General features: G+C 43.7%; 2 protein-coding genes across 6 annotated transcripts in view; one reads left to right on the forward strand and one right to left on the reverse strand.

The window, feature by feature from the left end:
* klhl21 (kelch-like family member 21) lies at nucleotides 1–25,017 on the forward strand. Of its 5 annotated transcripts, none has more exons than XR_009797662.1 (6): nucleotides 1–519; nucleotides 6,387–7,451; nucleotides 11,107–11,512; nucleotides 11,622–11,694; nucleotides 12,560–19,306; nucleotides 24,870–25,017. XR_009797662.1 is itself a non-coding variant. In XM_061838737.1 (5 exons), the coding sequence occupies exons 2-5, from the start codon at nucleotides 6,425–6,427 to the stop codon at nucleotides 12,881–12,883; spliced, it is 1,830 nt and encodes a 609-aa protein (XP_061694721.1). In that variant the 5' UTR covers nucleotides 1–519; nucleotides 6,387–6,424; the 3' UTR covers nucleotides 12,884–20,821. The 5 variants fall into 5 exon arrangements, 3 of the variants coding, with proteins under 3 accessions (XP_061694721.1, XP_061694751.1, XP_061694740.1); XR_009797663.1 differs by lacking the exon at nucleotides 24,870–25,017 and having other exon boundaries at nucleotides 12,560–18,923; nucleotides 19,008–20,821; XM_061838737.1 differs by lacking the exon at nucleotides 24,870–25,017 and having other exon boundaries at nucleotides 12,560–20,821.
* Nucleotides 20,967–25,124, reverse strand: part of zbtb48 (zinc finger and BTB domain containing 48) — a 9,963-nt gene continuing 5,805 nt past the window's right edge. The window contains exons 7-11 of the mRNA XM_061838726.1: nucleotides 24,403–24,557; nucleotides 23,334–23,470; nucleotides 23,089–23,253; nucleotides 22,928–23,016; nucleotides 20,967–21,405 (exon numbers count right to left, since the gene is read on the reverse strand). Coding sequence (XP_061694710.1) covers nucleotides 21,187–21,405; nucleotides 22,928–23,016; nucleotides 23,089–23,253; nucleotides 23,334–23,470; nucleotides 24,403–24,557 — 765 coding nt within the window. The 3' untranslated portion in view covers nucleotides 20,967–21,186. The remainder of the gene's footprint in view (nucleotides 21,406–22,927; nucleotides 23,017–23,088; nucleotides 23,254–23,333; nucleotides 23,471–24,402; nucleotides 24,558–25,124) is intronic.

A 25,124-nucleotide genomic window follows, 5' to 3' on the forward strand; every position in this document is an offset into this window, starting at 1 on the left:
TAATAAGTATGTTGTCCTTTGCATTATAAGCTTGGTAAAGCACTTGATTAAAAGCACTTCTAAGCTTGGTAAAGCACAAAACAATTCTAATGGAAATAAAAAGCTGTAATTTGATTCTTTTAATAAGTCGTGCTACTTTCATGGAAGTGATACTGGCCTGACAAAGTGCACACGTCTGATGTTACTTGCAGTGGTCCAAACGACCGTTCAAAGAGTTGATGTGCTTGCTCAGGTACATAGAAAATTAGAGGGAACGTTGATGAGAGCTAATCCTGAAAAATGTCCCTAATGGCAAATCATCAGTATGCTGCACAGTTTGCGTGGTCATCGAAGTACTACGGTGCTGTGTTTTCCTGAAGCACCTGAAGGCGGCGTGCGGCTCTTCACACTATCATGGCGCCGAAGGAGGCCGGAGCCGGACACATCTGCGACATCAAAGTTTCATCACGATTCCATTTGTAAAGGCTTTTATTCACACCCACCTGAATATTTATGAAGCCAGGGCGAGGATAAACACTGGTAAGTAGGCCGTAAAGGTCGTTGTTTTCACCAACCTCGTATACACGGCGAAGAGTAAGCACGACGGTAGCTTTTTTTTTTTTTTAAATGTTTCTTTTTTTTTCAAGTGGGGGTAGGTTGAATTGTGACGTTTTTAGATTCGCACGCACGCGAAGCAGCGTTCCAACTTTTAACAGTTACCGAAAATATCCAATATTAAACAGTGTTTTTCCCATTTGACGTCCATTTGACGTCATAAACGCCAAACGTCATTTTTCGTCTGTCAAGGAAATAAACGCAATGAGTTGAGTAGATGACTTCAGTCATCGTCCCCCACCCCCAGCCCCCCTTCCACTTCAGCAAGTATGCTATTAATTTACATTTCGGTGTCTCTTTAGTTTTCCTTTTTCTATGAACTCCGTCTGGTCTCTGAGGGTCAGTCAGAGTCCGTTTTGATACATTATTATTTCTGTGGATTATGGGTGAAAGTTTTGGCATACATGTTTCATCACCAATTTGAGCCTCAAGTCACAGTGTTTTCATTGGAATGGACATTTATGGTGGGTTGAACGGCTGGAAGGATGATGCAAGGCACTAGCAGACTAAGTGCAAGTCTTCACTGCACGAAGAGGAATGACAAGAATGTAAGAGGCAAACTACTACTTGGCATGTAAAACAAAAACTGAAACAAGCAAGAAGAAATACAGTGGTATGATAACTAACATCTTTTGAAACTAGCTATTCCTGATCAAAATAAAGAGGTATTAATAAATATATCAAATAATCAGAAAAGTTCTACACCCTCGGCAGAATCTTTGTGATGTTTTGCTAATAAGAGAATTTCAGAGCAACACTGAAAATGCAGTTTTGGGCCATTTTTGATGAGCATTTTCATCGTACTGTCCCGCCCTACGCAAATGGTGGCCGGATGTAGCGGTGTGGTGGGTCCGGGCCACTGTTAATGTTGGAGGATCTTGTAGTATAATTTAGATAAACTGAGCAACCTTTTGCTGGTCCGCTTGAGTAAGTAAAGTGCTGAATCATGTGCATGTGGCTCTGGGTCAGTGACTGACCAGTTTGCAGCATGGTGCCACCTCCGTCTGACATCTTTTTGAATTTTTTTCTTTTCAGTCACTTAGTGGGTGGTTGTCAACTTCCCACATGATTCCCTTCTCATACCCAGCAATGCACAGAACATATCAAATATCACATTATCAACTCTCAAAGTACTTTGACTGAAACTGCTTTTACTAGGATGGTACTTTTTCAACAGCTAGCAAGCATCAGCACTTATATTTATTATGGATTACAAGAATAGGAGCAGTTGATGCTCGGTAGCGCGTAGCTCGCCAATAATTTTGTGAACCAGCACCAAACAGCACTAAAAGACACCACCTATGTCCAACATTTATATACCGAGTGATGCTGAACAAGTTGCATTCTAGAAAGCTTGTTCGTATCATGAATTGTTTGTTACTTTATTGGAAGAGGCCTGCCTTTGCTCACTTGGCCAGGGCCTTCACCATGTCGCCACGCGCCTGGAAGATGAGCCACCTTTGCCACACGAGGTGCCGCCTGCCTTCACACACTTAAGCATTGATCACATAAAACACTAAATTCAAAGAAACTACATTAACACCAAGGGAGTTTATATTACCAAACAAAACACTATGGGGATGGTACAGTCTGGATTTCGGGGGGCAGGACTTGCGGCAGTATTGCTGACAAAATTTGAGCCCTTTCTGCTAACACGGACGTCTGTTGGACTGGTGAACAACTGTCATTCTTTGCTAAAATTAATGATCGTCGCCTCACTACAACACTTGGAATAAAATTATATTGTACAAAGGAGGCTTTCACTATATGTACCGTCTGAAGTGCTCTGAGCCTCAGGATACACCGTGCAAAGCTTCAGTGAACTCAACTCTCAATCCAATCGCGCACACATTTAGAGGCTTCAATCGACCTACCATGCACATTTTTGGGATTTGAGAGGGAACCGAAGTGCCCGGAGAAAACCCACGCAGGTACGGGGAAAACATGCAAGCGTTACACAGGGGAGGCCGGGATTTGAACCCCGTCTTCAGAACTGTAAGGTAGATGTGCTTACCAGTCGCTCACTGTGTTGCCCTACTGGGTGAGTGAAACAACTATGCCTACATTGAGACAGCTAACAGGGTGAATGGTTGTTTGGACTTTTACACGCAAAAAAACAATAAAAAGCCCAACAGCACTAAAATTTCACCAAAGCAGCAGCTTGACATCACAGTAAATTGGGACACAATTCACATAAATGGTCATCAGTGGATAGAGAAAGGAATCACCATTCTATAGCATTGTTTAACATCCATTTAAAAAAAAAAAAAAAAAAAAATTACATCATGTAAAGTTAATTTTTGTGCCAAAACGCTGAGTTCTAGTGTGTACCCTTCATAAAGCTTAAAACAGTTCAATCTATAAATCTTCATGTACACTAATTGAGGTGATGAAACACTCACACATTTTAACAATGGTACATTTAACTTTTAGCTGAAACATTTATTCATGAATATTAAGTCAATTGGGTTGCTTCCACACGTATTGCGTTTAGTTCATTAGTTTGTAATGATACTTGATAGAGGTTTGATAATGGTTATAAAAAACCTCAAGTCAAAACTTCATTAGTCCAGGTTGCCAGCTGCTAAGAAATAAGGACTTTGAATCACTCAAATTCAAATGATGTCCAACCCTAGCTTTTGTGATAGTTATATCTGAATGAATAAATAATTAAAAATGGCTGCACGGTGGTGCAGCAGTAAAGCGTTAGCCTTACAATTCTGAGGATGAGGGTTCAAATCCCGGCCCCTGCTGGATGGAGTTTACATGTTCTCCCTGTGCTTGCATGTTTTTTTTCCCCAGGAACTCTGGTTTCCTCCCATCCCTGGGACCGGCTCAGGCACTCTCGCTACCCTTGTGAGGATAAGTGGCTCAAAAAATGGATGGATGGATGGCTAGATGAATGGGTGAAAAGATGGTAGCAAGTTGAGTGTGACAACCCATGTGAAAAGTGCTGAATGTTTTCCCAGAAGCGTGATAATTTAAATGAGTGGGTTCAGGGCACTCAGAAAGGGCTGCTCAGAAAATGGATGGATAATATTCAGAAATATGACTAACAAGTAAGATATTTATTCTGGCCCACACTTTATTATTGAATTACCCTGAACCATTGGTAAAATTCCAAATTGGTATGACGAATTGTATGACTTCAGAGGTTCCATTCACTGTACCTTGCGTTCCGAAAGTTAAATCCTGGGCTTGGATGACTGTGGTATGTAAAATTTGCAGTCGCGTGGCAGGATTTCTATTTCCAGCTGTCTGAATTTTCTGACTGCTGCCGTTAGTCTGGTGTCATTGCTTCAAAATGCAGCATGAGCTATTTTCAGGAAGAGTAGAGTAACAAACATCATGTGTCTTCTTCAGCATGGTGTATCTGTGTACAGCCCGCACTGGCTCATAAGATAATTTTAGCAACATGTCCCAACCTTCTTACGGTGGATGCTTAAAAGTCATTCATACACTGCCACGTTCCCTCCTGCAAAGTCAAGGATATGAAAGTTTGTGTAAACTTGTTGTACGCCCACTGACTCACTGTTACTCAGTTATGAATGCAAAATTCAGAGGTTTTAATATTTGGCAATTGTTTGCACGTCACGCAAAATGGTATTTAATTATACGGAATCTATTAGGGCTGTTATCAGATTCCGCCTTTGCTTTTTTTTCCCCCAAGCTTGACCTTGTTAACGGCAGTATCTGGAGTGAGGGATAAAATGCCCGTTTTTTTCTTCACGTTGTGTGAATGGACAAACGTTGTCCAACGTACAAGCATGGAATGTGTTCCCTAAACAGTGGAAGCTGCAACGGGGTAAAATATTTTCTGCAATCATGATGGCTGTGTGTCTCAGTACATTTCCTCACATTGTAACAAGTTAAATGTAGGGCACTGTGAATCGGTTATTTTTTTTTCCCCAGAAGAAACTGTTTCCTGCACACACACCAGGTCTAAACGTGGGCATGGAATTTTTTTTTTTTTTTTGCAGTGTAGGTGGGTTTTATACAGGTCTAGTTCACTCTTGTGGAGAGTATTTTGATTCCTCACAGAGCTCCATGTGTGGATGCACTGTTGAAGCCCGAATGGAATGTCTGCTGAGTCTTTTGGCACAGATCAGCAGCTTTATTATGACCTTAAAGCAGACCTCTGTAAGCAGATTCCTTCTTATTTTAAGAAGAAAAGGTCTCCAAATGTTAACAAGGATTTTGCGTATGTGATTAATGATGTTTCAAAAAAGATTCATGATCCTTGAAGAGAATATTAGAAGTTTAATCCCTACTGTCTAAAAGTCAAGTAAGGTAATTCCTAGCCGACAGAGCACACCTGGTTATCAGCCTCACCCAGTACATTTGTAAAGGAAATATCATTTGGTAGATACATAGGCCGCAGCCATGTAAAAGCCGCAAGTTCCCACATTGAAGCCCACATTCAAACGTGAGAGATTTACAAAGAAAGACGGTACACAGAAAGAGTTTAACGCTAGCATTGCTGCGCTAACGCTAACGCCACGCTAACAGGGCAGGTTAAAAAAAAACACACGGCAGTAACATGCTAGCACAGGGCTAAGAGGGCTACGAGGAACAGGGCCGGTTAAAATATATCACTGAGACACGCCAGTAACACAGCAGCAACATGCTAGAGCAGCACTACCAGGGCCGGTAAAAGTCACTTCCTCAGCACATATATTCCACCGGTCTCATTCTTACCTTTTCCGCTCGAGTGCCCCCTTGCGGCCATTAGAAAAAATACACAAATTATCCGCATCACCGCAAAAACCGCAGGGTTGAAAGCGTGGGGAAAAAGTCGTGAGTTGTAGGCCGGTAATTATGGTATACAATAATTTTAAAGCTACACGCCTGTACTACACTGGTGCAAATTTGATAAACAAGGCCTTCTCACCCCAAAAGTCAAACGCATTCCAGGATGGTTTCTGACTGATCGTCCGTGGGTATTTTGAATCCAAATTTCCACATAAAGAACAATATGACAGCAATCTCTTTCTAATGTTGAACTTGTTTTAAGTTTACGCTGTTCATGTACTGTTTGTCCCATTTACCATAGTTTGTCATGCAGTTATTCATTTTTGTACTGCTCATTTTGTTCAAGGGCACGTGAGGACACCTACCAACAGACAAAGAATAATAGCAGAATAATCTTCTGAGCTCTCCAAGCAGGAGACCAATTTAAGACACCCCAAATCAAAACAACAACAACAACAAAGAAAACCCCCACCAAAGATAGGAACTTCAAAGCACTAATGTAGAAAGTGGAATCCATGTGTACTATGCTGGTGTATTAAATGTCATGGCAGCTGTCTGGATGACTCCATCATTATACAACTGCAAGCTGCATTAAGGATTTTATAACTGGAAGACGGTGTGTTTTGGATCATAGCTTTGCACAAACTGACTCAACCACAGACACATGAAGGAGGGGTCATTTTCTGTCCCCAGAAAATCCACTCATAACAGCCTAGGTGTTCTCCTCAAGGCCCCATATCGACCCCCCCCCCCTCCTTTCACTGGAAATGGACACTGCTAGTGTATTTATAGCCTCAGTACACAAGCGAGCTGCCTGTCTTTAGGAAAGAACTATTCATATCAGTCCGAGCTGCCGAATGTTCTAGACCGTTCTTTCTGAGCCGTGCTGTGTTGTGGGGTACAAAGAATTAACTTTTGGAATAACTTTGAATGAGTTGACAGGTAAATGCCTCGAAATGACCAATGTTTAGCATTTACTACCACTTGTTTGATTGTCTGTTCAGCTATGTAATTCATGTGGCTCTGTGCTTTGCTTTTAGATGCCAACGTCTTCCTGAGCACAGCCGTTAGTGACGAGATGGAGAATCCCGTCTTACAGACGCAACCGTCCACCCTGGCGTTTTTTGACACGGCCCATGCCTTCAACCTGCTGCGAGGAATCCATGAGCTCCGCGCAGAGCGAAAGTTTTTTGACGTGACTTTGTGCGCCGAGGGCCGTGAGTTCCACTGCCACCGCACGGTGTTGGCTGCCGCCAGCACCTACTTCCGTGCCATGTTCGCCGGTACGCTTCGGGAGAGCATAATGGACCGTGTTGTTCTCCATGAGGTTTCGGCTGAGCTTTTGGGGTTGCTGGTGGACTTCTGCTACACAGGACGGGTCACTGTCACGCAGGACAACGTGGATCTTCTTCTGAAAACGGCAGATCTGTTTCAGTTCCCGTCGGTCAAAGAGGCCTGCTGTACTTTTCTGGAACAGCGTCTGGATGTTTCCAACTGCTTGGAAATCCAGGACTTTGCAGAGGCCTACGCTTGCCGAGAGCTGGCGGCCAGCGCACGCCGCTTTGTCCTCAAAAACCTAATGGATCTCGCTAAAGGGACAGACTTTGAGCGATTGCCTTGGAAGCGCCTCCTTGAGTTTGTGTCCGATGATGAGCTGTGCGTGGACAAAGAGGAGACTGTTTATCAGATCGCAGTGCGCTGGGTGAAGGCTGACCTCCAGCGGAGACTGCACTACTGGCCCGAGCTCCTCCAGCAGGTCCGACTCCCTTTCGTAAGGAGGTTCTTTCTTTTGGCCCATGTTGAGAGCGACCCCCTTGTCTACCTTTCACCCACCTGCCTCCGCATGGTGAACGAGGCCCGTAGCTTCCAGTCCTGCGAGTATGACCGTCACGATAGGCCCTGCCGCCGGATGCGCCCACGGCCTTCCACTGGACTAGCTGAGATCTTGGTCGTGGTGGGAGGTTGCGACCAGGACTGTGATGAGCTGGTCACAGTCGACTGTTTCAACCCGCAGACGGGCCAGTGGCGCTACTTGGCAGAGTTCCCGGATCATCTCGGTGGGGGCTACAGCATAGCTGCCCTCGGGAATGATATGTATGTCACTGGTAAGCGCTGGTGCAACATGTTTGTGATTTCTCTTGACAAGGTATTTGAAACATTTTAAGACTAAATATGACTTCTTTGACAGAAAATGTTAGCTAAATGTATGTACATGCTGCAGTAGAGGGTAAACCAGATTTATGTAATGGGAAAAAGTAGAACCTTTGAAATCAAACACAATCTGATATGGGTCGCTCCCTGATCTCTGATTAGTTCAAATTTTGCAAAAAAAAAAAAAAAAACCCCACAAATTTCCAATTTGAAATAACGGTCTGTTCCGGGTCAAACATTCTCATCCATCCATTTTCTTTGCTGCTTATCTTCATAAGGGTCGCAGGCAGTGCTGGAGCCTATCCCAGCTGTCAACGGGCAGGAGGCGGGTTACTGGTTGCCAGCCAATCACAGGGCACATAGAGACAAACAGCCACACTCACAATCACACCTAGGTGCAATTTAGAGTGTCCAATTAAGGTTGCATGTTTTTGGGATGCGGGAGGAAACCGGAGTGCCTGGAGAAAACCCACGCAGGCACAGGGAGAACATGCAAACTCCACACAGGCGGGTCCAGGATTGAACCCAGGACCTCAGAACTGTGAAGCCAACGCTTTACCAGCTGCTCCACCGTGCCCCCGGTCAAACGTTCTCAATTAAACAAACATGCCCTGAGCTACATTATATAGAGTACAAACCACTCATCCTCACGTCTATGACGGGTTTATATACTTTTTTTAGTCACATTTATTTTGCAAACTGTACTGAGTAGCCACAACAGACGTATACTATTTTGTTACGCATTAATAAATAATGTACAACACAAAAAGACGTCAGACTCACTAAGTTGATGGAGCATTATGTCTGCTAATAGCATACAGTACTTATTATGTATTTTACCTTAAAATCTTGGTTGCTTTCCCGGTTGTGTATTTATGCAAAACTGTAAATGAGAATTGAATTTTTTTTTTTTTTTTTGTCATCGATGTGGAAAATGAACCAGGAAGTGAAGGCAATTGTGTTAATTGCATCAGTCACAAGTATAAGACATGAATCACAGTGATGGTTAGTGTGGGTCTGCATTGGCTTTAAATATACTGCAGAATGATGACGTCAAAGTGAAGCAGAACACGGTGTGCTGCCAGGACTTCATCATTCCCAGCCACTAATGTTCCTCTCCGAGAAAACATCCGAAACCGGTGTTATGCTCATGTGGGACACATGAAACTTCCTAGCATTGGCTCGCTGCCTCCAGTAAGAATGAACTTTTTATTTTGTGTTAATTGTAGCATCTGGACCTGACCGATTGTTAGGCCAATAATAGCTGTTTACCTGTGGAATATTCCGAACAGGTTATTTATTTTTTTTCATTTTTTTTAAACAATTCCTCAAATTCCCGTCTTTTGTACCCCCTGTTCCAGCGTTTTGTGGAATGTGTCGTTTGCATCAAATTCAAAACGGGAGGATCGTTAAAAAAAAAAAAAAAAGTCCAGCAGTTTGAACACTCATTTGCCATAGTGTATAAAATTGAATATAGGGTGAAAAGGGTTGATAAATCATTGTATACTTCATCTAGTTACACATCCCGATTTATAGCGTGCACCAAGCAGTTTTTTTTTCTAAACTTTTCAATTTTAAACCACCAACATATTTATTTAATCAAACTAATTCATGAAATTTTCGTCACAGCAATGTACCGGCCGGTAATGCTGGATGTTGTTGGATCAACTGTAATGTTCCATGGTGGGATCAGCGTCCAGTAATTTCAAAATACGGATGTTCCATAACATTTGGCAGCTCTGCATAAAAACATGTAAGCTCTCATAACAGAGTTTATGCCAAAGCTTTTGTCATTCATACAGGAGTCTCTGTGTGGTGGTTCACAGTTCCCACTCTCTGATGGCATAAATGCGAGTGTGAATGTTTATCTATATGGCCTCTGGTTGGCTCGAGATCTCTCCGGGGTAGAGAAAATGGATGGTTGTACAGCCTGAAGGTGCGTTCACACCGCAAGCAAATTGGAGCATTAGTGTGCCATGATTACATTTGAAGTTGATGCCGTTCGCGCGCAGACATACAAATCCATGCTAGGTGATCATGCATTTAATGTGATGCGACTGGGGCGTGTGTGTGGAAATCCCAGCCGCATCAGCACCTTTGATTGCTTTGGGGACATTTGAACTATAAATCCCATTCATGGGCAGGGTGACAAGTTTTTGCCTTATTGAGATAAAAGTCTCCTAACAGGCCACAATCAAGGAAATAACACTTCTTTTTCGTTTAACGCATAAAACAAAGGGCAAAAAAGATGTACCCTCTCGCAGGCAGCGTCCCAAAACTGGGACGGTTATGTGAGCAGTTCTGTGAAGTGGTATATACTAGAGATATGTATATTAATTAATTCTTACTCTAGAACGACACTTACACATAAATAATACTGATGGATTCGCATTTTGAAGACAAACTTGGTTGCATACTGACCTTTTTCCCTTTCTTCTCTCGAAAAACGCTCCATGTGTACTTGAGGCCGCCATGTTGGGTCAGGAAGGAAAGCGAAATAACTCCGTGCTAACTTTGACCGATGAGTGATCCTCTCCTGATACCAAATTATGGCTTCAGATTAAAACACTAAAATATTTTGATATAATGAAGGATATAATGCGTGAAAATCTCAGGAAGGGCATCCGGTGTAAAAATTGTGCCAAACATATGTGCGTTCATCTGAGATGACACGCTGTGGCGACCCTTCATGATGTCCCAAAAATGGGACGCTGCCCACGAATGGGTTATACCATTAATCCCATAATCACAAATCGCATTGGGACAGCCATGGCTGGAAAGGGGACTCACTTGAGGAAGGGGAGGGGGGGGGATGAGAACTAGTCTACAGCTATAAAATCCAAACTATTGGGACGATTGCTATTTTCATAGTTTGAAGGGGGATATGAAGAGATAAAATTTGAAGATTGATCGTAGTTTTCTAACATTAAGTGACATAAGCTTTTTTTTTTTGTTAAAATACTTAATAAATATAAACACGAGCCACGAAATACAAAATATTGGGATGATTTTTCAGATATTTTCAGAAGTGGGCATATGTAGAGATGCCCACACAGTGTTTGACTGGAGTTTTCACCGACCCGTGAGAATTGTAGGGTGGCGGTCCTGGAAAAAGGAGTTATTTAAGGAATAAAGAAGGTTGGAGGTTACAAAGCCAGGTTGACTTGCCACGCTGACGGTGGTTGCAATCACATTCCAGCGAGTGATCTGAAGCGGGTCGGCACAGTGGATCAGCTGCAAAGCGTTGGCCTCACAGTTCTGAGGTCCCGGGTTAGATCCTGGACCCAACTGTGTGGAGTTTGCATGTTCTCTTCGTGCCTGCGTGGGTTTCCTTTGGGCACTCCGGTTTCCTCCCACATCCCAAAAACATGCAATATTAATTGGACACTCTAAATTGCCTCTAAGTGCCCTGAGATTGGCTGGCAACTAGTTTAGGGTGTAACCTGCCTCCTGCCAGTTGACAGTTGGGATAGGCTCCAGCATGCCCCATGATCCTTCTGAGGATAACCGGCAAAGAAAATGGATAGATCTGAAGCGAAATGACGTTTCGGGTGTGGTGTGAGTATAGCATGAGAATCCAGTGTCATAACCTTCTTTTGCCTCCGGCAGGCGGCTCTGACGGCTCCCGCCTTTACGACGGCGTGTGGCGCTACAAGTCGAGCGTCAACGAATGGACGGAGGTGTCGCCCATGCTGAAGGCCCGCGAGTACCACAGCTCGTGCGTGCTGAAAGGTCAGCTGTACGTGGTGGCGTCGGACAGCACCGAGCGCTACGACCACACGCTGGACTGCTGGGAGGCCTTACCGCCTATGCTGCACGCCATGGACAACTGCTCCACCACTACGTGCAATGGCCGGCTGTACGCCATCGGATGTCTCGCCGGGGAGGACACCATGGCCGTCCAGAGCTACGACCCAGCCGGCAAAGATTGGGCCATGGTCAACTGTGGACAGCTGCCCCCGTGGTCCTTTACGCCTAAAACGGTGACCCTCAATGGCCTCATCTTTTTTGTCAGGTGCGGAGGACTCACTTATACGTGTCAAGTGAAATGTTTCTGCTTTTAAACTGGAAGCTGCAGTAGTACTACTTGCTCAAGTGGACTTTGACTTGTGCGTTTCTTATAGGGATGACTCTGCAGACGTTGATGTGTACAACCCCCTGAAGAACGAGTGGGATAAGATTAGTCCTATGAACCAGGTTTGTATTTTCTCTTTGTCAAGCTGTGTTTTGACACCAGAGTAGAACCAGCATCTTCCTCCCTCTTTGGAGTGCCTGGTTGGTAATTGCGTTTGGTCACGTGCTCACTGCATGTGCCATCGATGCAGATACGCAAACTATTTGCCAAGTGCAATTTGGCAGCTTGGTGATTGTTTAGAATTCATGCTTTTACTTTTCTGCAACCAGTTCAGGGTGTACCCTGCCTCCTGCCCATTGACAGCTGGGATAAACTCCAGCACTCCCGCGACCCTTGTGAGGATAAGCGGCTAAGAAAATAGATAGATGGATGGCTGAAAAACATTGTCTGTACAGCGTTTAAATGACTGTAATTTCCAGCCTATTAGCCCCGACTTTTTTCACACGCTTTCAACCCTGCGTTTTATGCTGTGTTGCGGCTAATTTACGCATTTTTTTTTCTTAACGGCCGCAAGGGGTCACTCGAGCGGAAAAGGTAAGAGCGCTTGAATCAATGTGCCGAGGAAGTGACTCTTACTGGTCCGGCCCTGTTAGCGCTGCACTAGTGTGTTACTGCCGTGCCTCGGTGTTTTTTGCCAATATGTTTTTTTTCTTTTTTTTTTTTTTTTTTTAAACAGGCCCCGTTAGCGCGGCAACGCTAGCGTTAAACTCTGTGTAGCGTCTTTGTAAATTTCTCGTGTTTCAATGTCAGTTTCAATGTGGGCACTTGCGGCTTTTACACGGCTGCGGCCTATGCATGTACCAAATGGTATTTCCTTTACAAATATAGTGGGTGAGGCTTATAACCTGGTGCGCTCTGTAGGCCGGGAATGACGGTATACTTGTTTGTTCAGACATGACTTGACGCTGTGTGTCGTTCTGCATTCAGGTCCACGTCGGAGGCAGTGTGGCCGCGCTGGGCGGCAAACTGTTTGTATCCGGGGGTTATGACAACACGTTCGAGCTGTCGGACGTAGTGGAAGCGTACGACCCGGCCACTCGCACCTGGAGCGTCGCGGGCCGGCTGCCTCAGCCTACCTTCTGGCATGGCAGCGTCAGCATATTCCGTCAGTTCATGCCTCTGGTGTCTAATGCCTTTGAGCCCACCAGCGCCCCGGACGCAAATGCCATCCATCTGCACCGGCACCAGCGTCACCAGGCTTTACACAACCTGAACAACAATGTAAACCAGGACATGAACGCAGCCCACTGAAGTTTTGATTTGACTGTCAGTGTACTGTGACTTTACCTCATCAACAATGCTGAAACTGACTGAAGGATTTAAAAGAGAATCGGAGCCTCTCAGGCCTTGAAAGTGTTGTCACCCATGTACATGCATGAGGGAAAAACACCTAGGACTAATGGCATTTGTGATTACATTGTAAAAATAATTGGAGATCGCAGGATATGCCGCTTAAGAATAGAGCTTTGGGCAGCATCAACTTCCCATGGAGCCCATGAGCCTGATTGAGTAAGATTCCGAATAGCAGGTGCTCCATTGCATGTTTGCACTTCCGATTGCGCAGGCATGATCTTAGATTACGGTGCAACTGGCAAAAAGTTGTATTGCTGCGATTGCCCTCGCAATGAGGGTTTTGTTCTTCAGGTAGTGCTAGTGGTTTTAGCCATGGGAAATTTGGGATAGCACTGCAACCACCTGATGGAGTTGCAAGTGATGGAACTGGAAGTGTCAAGCTAACATGACCAAGTTACAAAAAGGTTACTCACTCGTAATGCTTGGGAAGTCAGGAAACCGCAAAAAAAAAAAAAATCTGGTTTTGTTTGATTTAAGATATTATAGTGTTGTGGGAATTTGTCACATGTCCATCCCATGTGACCATGTAAAAATTGAGACAACCCATGTAAAACCAGGACCATTTGTCATCGTGCGCGGAAATGACCCGGACACAACAATGCACACTTGAAAGGAGCTTTTGCCAGGACTGGAGAACACATTTTTTTCTCGAGTTAGGTCTGACAGCTGCTTCGAACTAATTTTTGGGTGCAGAATCCAAAACTGATGTCAGTTTTTCTCTACCAAGTCAAGTTTTTGAACTATAGAACCCTGTTTTCTTAAAACAAATGAACAATACTGTATCTAAAATGTGCATATTTTATAACACTTTAAATATTGACATACAGTGAAATATAAATGAAACAGGCATGACTGCAACGGTTATTTAACACTTGATTGATGATTTACAAAGGATGTGGCACAAATCTTAATTCCGACTATGCCAGCTTTCAATTTCCAGGTAATGATCGCACTGACCGATTGGGAGCTGCATACACCTTTCACCGAACTGTCTCAAACAACTCGCCACTTACTACAGCTAACAAGTGGAATTTTGTTTATCTGGAGGTTACCCTGTGGAGAAAACTTGACATGCTAGAAAAAAACAATGGCTGCAAGTTTGGAATCAGCATACCAAGTTTAGTTTCACGCAGCGTAAAAATCCAACTCAGAATTTTGCCTGCGTGGGTTTTCTACGGGCATTTCCGTTTCCTCCTACATTCCAAAATCACGCAGAGAAGGTTAATTGAAAAATCTGAATTGGCTGTGAGTGTGAATGTTTGGTTGGTAGCATGTGCCCTGTGATTACCTAGAAACCAGTTCAGGGTGTACCCTGTCTCCTGCCTGAAGATAGCTGGGATAAGCTCCAGTGCTTCTGTGACACTTGTGAGGATAACCAGCTCATAAAATGGATCTTCCCAAGTGTAAATGATACGACATGACTCCTTGTGACTGGTGCCAAGTTAGCCCCCCAAACCTGCTCAGTAGATGTCTCAATTTTTGTTTCATCTGTCAGCCCCCCCAAGTCCCGAGATGCTTGAGTATATGAGGACAGTGCTGCCCATGTTTGCCTCATAAATTGAGATGTTCTGGGTTTGAATCCATTTGCTCACTATCTCCTTTGTGTTACGCTTTGCTCCCACATTCCAAAAACATGTTTAATTAATTAAAGACTAAATAGCCCATAGGTGTAAAAAAAAAAAAAAAAAATCTTAATTAATTTTAAGTATTTAACCAATTGTCAGCGACAACTTATTGTGCCCAGTTAATTATCTAATCGCTTGGCCAACATGGTCACATGACAACTGTAAAATATCTTTGGCCAGCGACCAGTCCAGGATTAATGCTGTATGGATTATGAATTCACAAATTCAAATTCACTTGGATAATTCCTGAAATGGTACAAAGTTACCTGGGATCATGCAACACGCCCATTTATATCCTGCTATCATCTAAATTAACCTGCTGTTCACCATGGTTGAAAATGATGCAAGATGTAAGTGCGTCACTCAAAATGATGAAAACACACATTTCACTTGTGCACGTTAAGTCCTTAAGTCCCAACAGCTTGCCTGAGGGCAAAACCTTTCTACCACTCATACTAAAATAACTTCATAATGACTTAGACGTTTCTTTGTACTTTTATTGGGTTGTTACAAGGAAAAGAAACTGGACCACTGTGAAGAGTTAAATTAAAGTATGTAAATTCATCATGAATATAGTTCTGGTGAGGTGCATATGCTATGTGCTTCTATATTTGTAAGCCATGCTACGTTTACTCAAGATGACAATTGATTAATACAGAGAATGCATGCATCCCTCCTGCAAAGGTATTATGAGACAAGAGTTCAGATTTCCAGGTTTTATTTCATGGTATTAACATCTAGATTCTGTATTAAACAACTTAGGACAGAGCACCTTTTGTTTGAAGCCACCCACTTTCAAGTGACCAAAAGTATTGGAACAGAGTGAATAATAGTTAATATTAGGCGGCATAATCCTTAATTGCAATAACCACATCAAGTCCGGGACCCATTGACTTCACCAGACTGTTGCATATTTGAAATGCTTTGGCAAGGCTTTACTGCAGCCTCTTTCAGTTCTTGTTTCTGAGGATTTCTCCCTTAAGTCTCCTCTTCTGGGGGTAAAATGCATGCTCTATTGGGTTAAGGTCTGGATTAGACTTGGCCAGTCTAAGAATAGCACTGATCCGTTTTCCCTCTCAGCTTCAAAATGGTTTGCTTTTCTTCCGTAGACTGCTCAATCTTTATTTTTGCTTAACTACAAAGGCAGTTTGCACAAGTGAAATCCAAAGCCAAAAACAAGCATCAATGACTTTAAGCAATAAATCCAAAAGGAAAGACCCGAGTAACTAGAAACACCCATTAGTCACGTTCCAATACTTTTGCTCACTTTAAAAGTGGGTGGGCTCAAACTAAAAGTTCAAGACTTCTAGATGTAAATACCATTAAATTAAAAACTGGAATATTGAACACTTGTCTCATATATTTTCATCTGAAACTCAAATGTTTTCAGTATACAAAAGAACAACAAAGAAATTGAACTTGCTGTTCCAATACTTTTGGAAGGAACTGTATAAACTAGTCATACGTGGAGTTCATCACAGTAGATGAGTGACGCTAATTTACACAATTCATGTGATTCACTTCCCATAATGTGCATGGAGCATCCCCAGCTTTAAAAATGTATTGATGTCCAACTTAATATGTTGTTGTCTGCATTAGGAATTGGCATAATCAGATTCCTACTGCGTGCTGTTGCTGCTTGATTGCGTCTTGAAGCAAACAAGGCAAAATGGAGTACAGTACTTGATTGCTACCATTAGCGGTAATGTTAATTTTGTCTCAATTAGTTAATTAATCTAACATCCGCTATAGAAAGTGAAGCTTCCATTAGCAAACAGTGCTTTTTTTGGCGGTCCCAACTGGAAGTGGAACTGGGTTTTGACCAACCTGGCACAGCTTTTCTTATGTTTCTGTCCCTTTGCCTTCAGTGACTTCTATGTAAATACGTCACTCCATATAATGTGTACAGTTTGCTTAGCTGGAATTGAAATAGTGAGTTTTAAGCTCATCGTCAGTTTGTGGTGTTATACAGTTTGTTTGTTTTTTAACAAATAAACAGATGCATTTGGTTTTAATATATGAAAGCAAGTGCAGTGATGCATTCATCTTGGGTGTATCAATCACAATGTTTAAAGTGGAAACTCAGACCACAGTCTGGATAGTGTTTTCATTCGAAGTACAAATGGGTTTCAGTGTAATGACTTTAAAAACAAAGGAAGCTCAGTGATAATATTTAAAAAAAAAAAGAGTGGCTGGGATTTTTGGAGATTTATTAAGGAAAAACTGAAATATCACAACCGTAAGTATTGAGACCCTTTGCTGTGACACTCAGGTATTTGACTTGGGTGCTGTATCTTCTGATCATTCTTGAGATGGTTCAACACCTTCGTTGGAGTCCAGCTATGTTTGATTGTACTGATTGAACCTCATCAGAATGAGCTTTATTGGAAAGCTACACACTGGTCTGTATAAAACCTTGCGTCAGAGCAAATGAGAATCATGAGGACAGAGAAACTGCCTGAAGAGCTCAGAGACAGAATTGTGGCAAGACACAGATCTGATCACGCTGACTGCTGCGCTTATGATTCCAAAGAGCACAATGTCGTTCATGAGCCTTAGATGCAAGACGTTTGGGAAGAGAACCCTTCCTAGAGCTGGCCGTCGGGCCAAACAGATCCACTGGGGGAGAAGCGGCGTACTAAGAGAGGTAAAAAGAACCCAAAGATCAACGTGGCAGAGCTCCAGAGATGCAGTCGAGATCTGGGACAAAGTTCTAGAAAGTTAACCATAACTGCAGCTCTCCACCAGTCAGGACTCGATGGCAGAGTAAGACACATGAAAGTCTGCATGGAGTTGGCCTAAATACACCTGAAGTACTTCAATATGGTGAGAAATGTGATTCTCTGATCTAATGACACCGAGACAGAACTTTTTGGCCTTAATTCTAAGCATTATGTGTGGAGAAAACCAGGTCCTACTCATCACCTGTCCAATAGGGTCCCGATAGTGAAGCATGGTGGTAGCATCATCTTGCTGAGGGAGTTTCATCTGCAGGGACAGGACTGGATGCAATTGAATGAAAGATGAATGCAGCCAAGTACAAAGACATCCTGGATGAAAGCCTTCTACAGTGTTCAGGAACTCAGACTGGGCCGAAGCTTCATCTTCTCACAAGGTAACAACCCTAAGTACACAGCTAAAATAATGGAGTGGCATCAGAACAACTCTGTGACTGTTCTTGAATGGCCAAGCCAGAGCCCTGACTTAAACCCAATTGAGTATTTTTGGAGGGACCTGAAAAAGGCTGTTAACCAACTTTCACGATCCAACCTAACAACTTAAGAGGATCCCCCAAATTCATGTGTGAAAATCTTGGGAAATCATTCCCGAAAAGACCCATAGCTATCTTGGTAAAAATTTTCAGAACTTTTAATTTTTACTATCATAGTTTCGCAGATGACACAATTATATTTAGCAGTGTCTCCAGATGGCTACAGTTCAATCGAGGTGTTGTCACTGCCTAAAGCAGATAAATAACTGGAAGGGCCAAAGTTTTCTTCAACTAAACCTCAACAAAATTGAACTGAGTTCGCAATAAAGAAAAGAGGATTGCTGTTAGTAAATACCCGGACTCACTATCTTTAAAAACCAAAGACCAAGTCGGAAACCTTGATGTTTTGATACATTCCAATCTGACTTAACAGTCATGTCAAACCACTTTTACCATCTGAAGAACGTATCCGGAATGAAGGCTTGCATGTGTCAAACAGACCAGGAAAATCTCATCAATGTTGTTATTTCGGGCAGACTTGACTATTGTAATGGTCTTCTGACTGGATTCCCGAAAAACAGCATTCAAAAGCTGCAGCTCATTCAGAATGCTGAAGCTGAAGAGGTAAGAGCATATAACTACAATTCTAAAGTACATACACTGGCTTGTAGTCAGCTGTAGAATAGATTTTTTTTTAATTCTCCATTTTCTATGATTTATTTCTATGCATTTAAATGCTTTCAGTCCTGTAAAGCATTGAGTTACCTTGTGTATGAAATGCACGACAAATTTGTTTGCCTCAGGCCAAAAGGGTGCTTCGACTTAATATACTGAGCAAGGGGTCTGTATAACTATGGTTGTGTGTGAGATTTCAGTTTTTCCTTTTTTAATCTGCAAAAAAAAAAATCTAACTCCCATTTTTCTGTCAATATGGGGTTCTGCGTTTATATTGGGGGGGGGATGAAATGTCATGATTTTAACATATCGCTGCGGTATGCAAGTACATGGTGGCAGTTCTTGCAAGGTCAGTGGGGACAATGGGAACAAACTCTTAAAAACCAATGAAATGGACGGACGTAATGAAGACGGCATCGCTCCTGAGGTCCTGTAAATATTTTGAAAAATGAATTTAAGTTTCTGAAGAACAAGATGTGCACACTTATCTATTTTGTACGATTTTTAACAGGGATTTTAGGGCCTCAAATGTCGAAAGGACGACGTCAGTCAGAATCCGCCAAGAAGCTGCACTGGGTGGACGTACTCGAACATACCCAGGCTATGGCAGTGTTTGTGATCAGAAATACCACCACAGCAGATCATGTCATCAATACGGAGATTAAAATGTCAATACTGTGTGGCAAAAACAATGTTGCTTTCACCTTCTGTGACGACTTCAACAAGTATGTAGCTGAGATGTTCCTTGGCTGTGCTATCGCACGGAAATAAAGAAAAACAGAAAAACCAAGGCAACATAAATCATCCAAGGTAAGTTGAGTCAAATTGAGTATATTATGCATGCATGGTAGGTTAATTTATGACTCTAAATTGCCTTTACGTATGATTGTGAGTGCGACTGTTATTTGTTTCTCTCTATGTGCCCTGTGATTGTCTGGCAACCATTTCAGGATGTGCCCTGCCTCCTGCCCGAAGATACAATGAAGAGAATAAGTATTTGAACACGCTGCTATATTGCAAATTCTCCCACTTAGAAATCATGGAGGAGTTTGACATTTTCATTGTAGGTGGATGTCCACTGTGAGAGAGATAATCTAAAAAGAAAAATCCAGAAATCACAAAGTATAATTTTTTAACAATTTATTTGTGTGATACAGCTGCAAATAAGTATTTGAACACCTGTCTATCAGCTAGAATTCTGACCCTCAAAGACCTGTTAGTCCGCCTTTAAAAGTCCACCTCCACTCAGATGCACCTGTGTGAGGTCGTTGGCTGCATAAAGACACCTGTCCACCCCACTTATAACATGGCCAAGACCAAAGCTGTCCATAGACACCAAAGACAAAATTGTACAACTCCACACAGCTGGAAAGGGCTACGGAGAAATATCCAAGCAGCTTGGTGAAAAAGGGTCCACTGTTGGAGCAATCATTAGAAAATGGAAGAAGCTAAACATGATGCTCAATCTTGGTCGGGATGGAGCTCCCTCCATGCAAGATATCACCTCGTGGGGTCTCAATGATGCTTAGAAAGGTGAGGAATCAGCCCAGTACTACACGGCAGGACTTGGTCAATGACCTGAAATGAGCTGGAACCACCGTTAAACCAGCACATTTCAAGGCCCATCTTAAGTTTGCCAATGACCATTTGGATGATACAGAGGAGTCATGGGAGAAAGTTTTGTGGTCAGATGAGACCAAAATGGAACTTTTTGCTCATAATTCAACTAACCGTGTTTGGAGGAAGACGAATGATGAGTTCCATCCAGAGAACACCATCTCTACTGTGAAGCATGGGGGTGGTAGCGTCATGCTTTGGGTGTGTTTTTCTGCCCATGGGACAGGACGACTGCACTGTATTCAGGAGAGGATGACAGCAGCCCTGGATTGTGAGATTTTGGGGAACGACCACTTTCCCTCAGTCAGAGCATTGAGGATGGGTCACAGCTGGGTCTTTCAACCTGACAATGACCTGAAGCAAACAGCCGGGAAAACCAAGGAGTGGCTCCGTAAGAAGCACATCAATCTTCTGGCATGGCCTCGCCAGTCTCCAGACCAAAACCCAATAGATAATCTTTGGAGGGAGCTGAAACAGAAAAAATCCCTCCTGCAGTGTGTGCAAACCTGGTGAATGACTACAGGAAAGGTTTGACTTCTGGAATTGTACCAAATATTAACATTGGTTTTCTCAGGTGTTCAAATACTCATTTGCAGCTGTATCACACAGATAAATTGTTAAAAAAATCCTATATTGTGATTTCTGTATTTTTCTTTTTAGATTATCTCTCACCGTGGACATGCACCTACGATGAAAATTTCAGACCCCTCCATGATTCCCAAGTGGGAGAATATAAAATATAGCAGGGTGTTCAAATACTTAGAGTATTTTCTTCACTGTAGCTGGGATAGGCTCCGGCACTCCTGTGACCCTTGTGAGGATACGCGGCTCAGATAATGGGTGGATGCGAATATTGAACAAATATATTTCTTATTTTCACATCCAAAACTTGACAGGTATTGTATAACTTCTTGTTGACCATTAACTTACTGCCAGTTTTCACAAACCCTTGGATGTGAGAACGAGCACACTAACTATGAATGACAATCAGAGGCAGTTTTGGGAGGGAGAACAGCACAGAAATGCGATTCCCTTCCATGTCCAAAGTTGTGTTTGAGGTACAAAGATGTGCTCTACTCAATCACCACTGTCACCATGCAACTGGACCCCAGGCCAGTGGATGAGACATCAACCGCATCCATAGTGACTGTTGTGGGCTCTGCTGGTTTGGTGGCATCAAAGTCACCCGGACCTCCGTCGCGGTCATCCACAACCACGTTCCTCAGTTTCCTCTGTCGTGGGTTGTAGTTCTCGGTCCGCTTGTGAATCAGAACGTGTCGACGCAGGTGTGCCTAGGAAAGAGAGTTTCTCTTGACTGCACTGCTTCTGGCTAAGAGTACTGTGTGTGAGGATGTTATTATTTTTATTATTATTATATCCAGACTCAGGCACGGCACGGTGACTCAGCTGCTAAAGCGTAGGCCTCACAGTTCTCAGGACCCGGGTTCAATCCCGGCCCCGCCTGTGTGCAATTCGCATGTTCTCCCCGTGGCTTCGTGGATTTCCTCCGGGCACTCTGGTTTCCTCCCACATCCCAAAAACATGCAACATTAATTGGACACTCTAAATTGCCCCTAGGTGTGATTGTGAGGGCGGCTGTTTGTCTCTAAATGCCCTGCGATTGGCTGGCAACCAGTTCAGGGTGTACCCTGCATCCCGGGATAGGGTCCAGCACCCCCCCCCCCGCACCTTGTGAGGATAAGTGGCAAAGAAAATTGATGGATATAAATACAGGGCGGCACGCTGGAGCAGCGGTAAAGCCTTGGCCTCACAGTTCTGAGGTCCTGGGTCCAATCCCGGCCCCGCCTATGCGGAGTTTTCATGTTCTCCCCGTGCCTGCGTGGATTTCCTCCGGGCACTCTGGTTTCCTCCCACATCCCAAAAACATGCAACATTAATTGGACACTCTAAATTGCCCCTAGGTGTGATTGTGAGGGCGGCTGTTTGTCTCTAAATGCCCTGCGATTGGCTGGCAACCAGTTCAGGGTGTACCCTGCCTCACGCCCGTTTACAGCTGGTATGAGCTCTTTTTCCAAGGCTCCAGCACTCCCGCGACCCTCGTGGGGATAAGCGGCAAAGAAAATGGATGGATGGATATCCAGAACACTGCATTTTTGATAGATTTGTTGAACAAGAGACGCCCATCTGCCATATGCTGGCTCCTGACAAAGTGGTGAGGTAAGGTGCTAAAAATCAGCAACCAAAGTTGTTCTTTGTTCCGAGTTTAAAAGACAAGGACAATGACCAGGTTAAAGGAATTACACTAGAACATCTTCCCAACACTGACAATAAGTAACATGAATTTGGTAATGTATTGCCCATGATTCCTCCACAAGATTTCCATATCTCTGCCTGGAAATCCATTACAGTTTCCCCGCTCTGGTTTGGTAAACCAGGGGTCGTGAGTTCGTATCTCACTGGGGCTTTTACTCCCCAACTGTGCCAAACAAATATGAGCGTTCATCTGAGATGACACCGTGTGGCGACCCCTAACGGGACAAGCCGAAAGAAACTTACTTACTGCCTCCTCTTCTGGAGTTGTCTCCAGCTGGAGTGCTCTTCATCCGATTCTGAACATGTTTTTCTAGACCAACTAGGTTGGATTACTACTTTAGGTGAAGTGAAAGAGATGTACTCAAGTTTTACAACTGCCTCGGGAAATGTTCTGTGGACACAAGTGCGTTATAGGACCAAGAAAGTAGCTTTGCTCCTGAAAATCTATTTGATGTCAAAAACAGTGACGTGACGACTACTTGTAACGCCGCTCCTGATGAGACGAGTGGGCTCTGCTTTTTGCCACGTGCTGTAGCATACCTGTCGGGTAAACTTGTAGCCACAGTCGTCACACTCGAACTTCCTCATACCCTTATGGCGACGTAGATGGACCCGCAGTTGTTCTTTGGCTGGTAAAGGATACGGACAGAAGTAAAATCTGCTCGTCTTTCATGGCACTTGAGCAGAGGTGGCGCGCTTACCTTTAAAAGTCTTGTTACATATGTGGCAGCAGTGGGGGCGACCCTCTTCGTGCTTACTAGCCTTGTGGCGAAGGAGTGCGCCCTTCTCTGTGAAGCGCTGCTCGCACACGTCGCAGGGGAAGGGCCGCTCGCCCGTGTGCGTTCGGTGGTGTTTTTCAAGGCTAGCTGTCGTCAAAGGAAAGCAGGAGTTACTGGCGCAAAACCAAAGATTCTGGCCGGCGTGCTGTCCGTCGGACAGCTGTTACCTTGCGTGCGGAAAGTTTTGCCACACAAGTGACACTGGTATGGTCTTTCGCCACTATGCACGCGCAGGTGCATGTTAAGGTTATTTTTTTGGGAGAAGGCGTGGCCGCAAATGCTACATAGGAAGGGCCGCTCGTTTCTGTGGGAAAGAAACAATAAGAAGAAAGGTTAGTTTATTGATCAGGATACACACACACACACACACACACACACACACACACACACACACACACACACACTTTTTGATGGAATCTTTTATCATCCAAAGTTCATTTGTCGCTAGGGTCACAAAATTCCAGGAATTTTTCAAAACTGGAAACTTTCAATCGAAATTACTGGGAATTAACTGGAATTTTCAAAATTGAACGTTGGCTCTTAATAGGGAACGTCCATCCATCCATTTTCTTAGCCACTTATCCTCACGAGGGTCGCGGGGAGTGCTGGAGCCTATACCAGCTGTCAACGGGGAGGAGGCGAGGTACACCCTGAACTGGTTGCCAGCCAATCGCAGGGCACATGGAGACACACAACAGTTGCATGCATAATCACACCTGGGGGCAATTTGGAGTGTTCAATTAATGTTGCATGTTTTTGGAATGTGGGAGGAATCAGAGTGCCCAGAGAAAACCCACGCAGGCACGGGGAGAACTTGCAAAACCCCACACAGGCGGGTCTGGGATTGAACCCGGGACCTCAGAACTGTGAGGCCAATGCTTTCCAGCTGATCCACCGTGACGCCCTAATAAGGAATGTATTGAGTGAAAATATATTTTTTCCATAATCTTAACTAAAACAACCAGATTTCCTACAAGCGCAGTTATGCATCCATCCATTTTCTGCACTGCTCATCCTGACGAGGGTCACAGAAGTGCTGGAGCCTTTCCCAGCTGTCATTGGGCAAGAGGCGGGGTACACCCTTAACCGGTTGCTGGCTAATTGCATGCAGTTAAGTCGAACTGCAGTAACTGCGGCATATCAGAGTGAGGTGCTTGAGTGGACCACTTCTGGGCACCTAGTCAGGTTTTCTCTTAGCGAGCACTACACAAGAATTAGAAAAAAGCCTGGTGTTACCTGTGGATAGCTTTGATGTGCATCTGCAGGCCATTGCGACTGGACGCTCGATGGCCACACTCCTCGCACACAAACGGCTTTTCCCCGCGGTGTTTGGAGGCTTCATGCACTCTCTGCTCGTAGCGGGTCCAGAAGGTTTTCGGGCACTGTGGACACTGAAAGAAAAAAAATTTTTCAGACCCTGGAGAAACACAGTGCATTCACAAAAAAAAAAAAAAACAAGGGAGCAGCCTCAGCAAGTGATGTTAAGAGCAGAATGTCAAGAGGGAAGAAAAAGAGTATTGGTAAGCAGCATTAGGAATATTCAACTTGCTTTGCAGTCATCATAAGAAAGAAAGAGTTTTTCATTGTTTATTTACAAAACATCCCTGCTTTTTAATGTCCTTGAAGGCAGAAACCAGGCCAATAATTGGTACATGCTAACACTTATCCGTCCATCCATTTTCACAAACATTTCTCCTGTCCAGGGTACCAAGTGAAGCATACGAGCTGCCTGAAGGCAAAAAGGTGAAGTACTCCCTGAACTGCTCGCCTGACAAGCTCAGGTATTCAATTTGGAGATAGACCACTGACACCCACAATCTCACAATCCCTGAGTGGAAACGGAACCTGCGCTGTGTGCACCAAATTCAGTGATGTCTGATGTAAACAATGACTTGATAAATAAATACAGAATGAAACATTACATAGTGTTTAATTGGCCTGGACTGACTCTTGCCCCG

Source organism: Syngnathoides biaculeatus, chromosome 2, assembly GCF_019802595.1.
Source record: "Syngnathoides biaculeatus isolate LvHL_M chromosome 2, ASM1980259v1, whole genome shotgun sequence".
NCBI classification, from domain to species: domain Eukaryota; kingdom Metazoa; phylum Chordata; class Actinopteri; order Syngnathiformes; family Syngnathidae; genus Syngnathoides; species Syngnathoides biaculeatus.

Coding starts and splice junctions, on each gene's coding strand:
- klhl21 (XM_061838737.1), top strand. CDS start 6,425: ATGGAGAATCCCGTCTTACAGACGCAACCGTCCACCCTGGCGTTTTTT. Junction 11,513..11,621: donor GGCCTCATCTTTTTTGTCAG/GTGCGGAGGACT, acceptor CGTTTCTTATAG/GGATGACTCTGCAGACGTTG. Junction 11,695..12,559: donor AGATTAGTCCTATGAACCAG/GTTTGTATTTTC, acceptor TTCTGCATTCAG/GTCCACGTCGGAGGCAGTGT.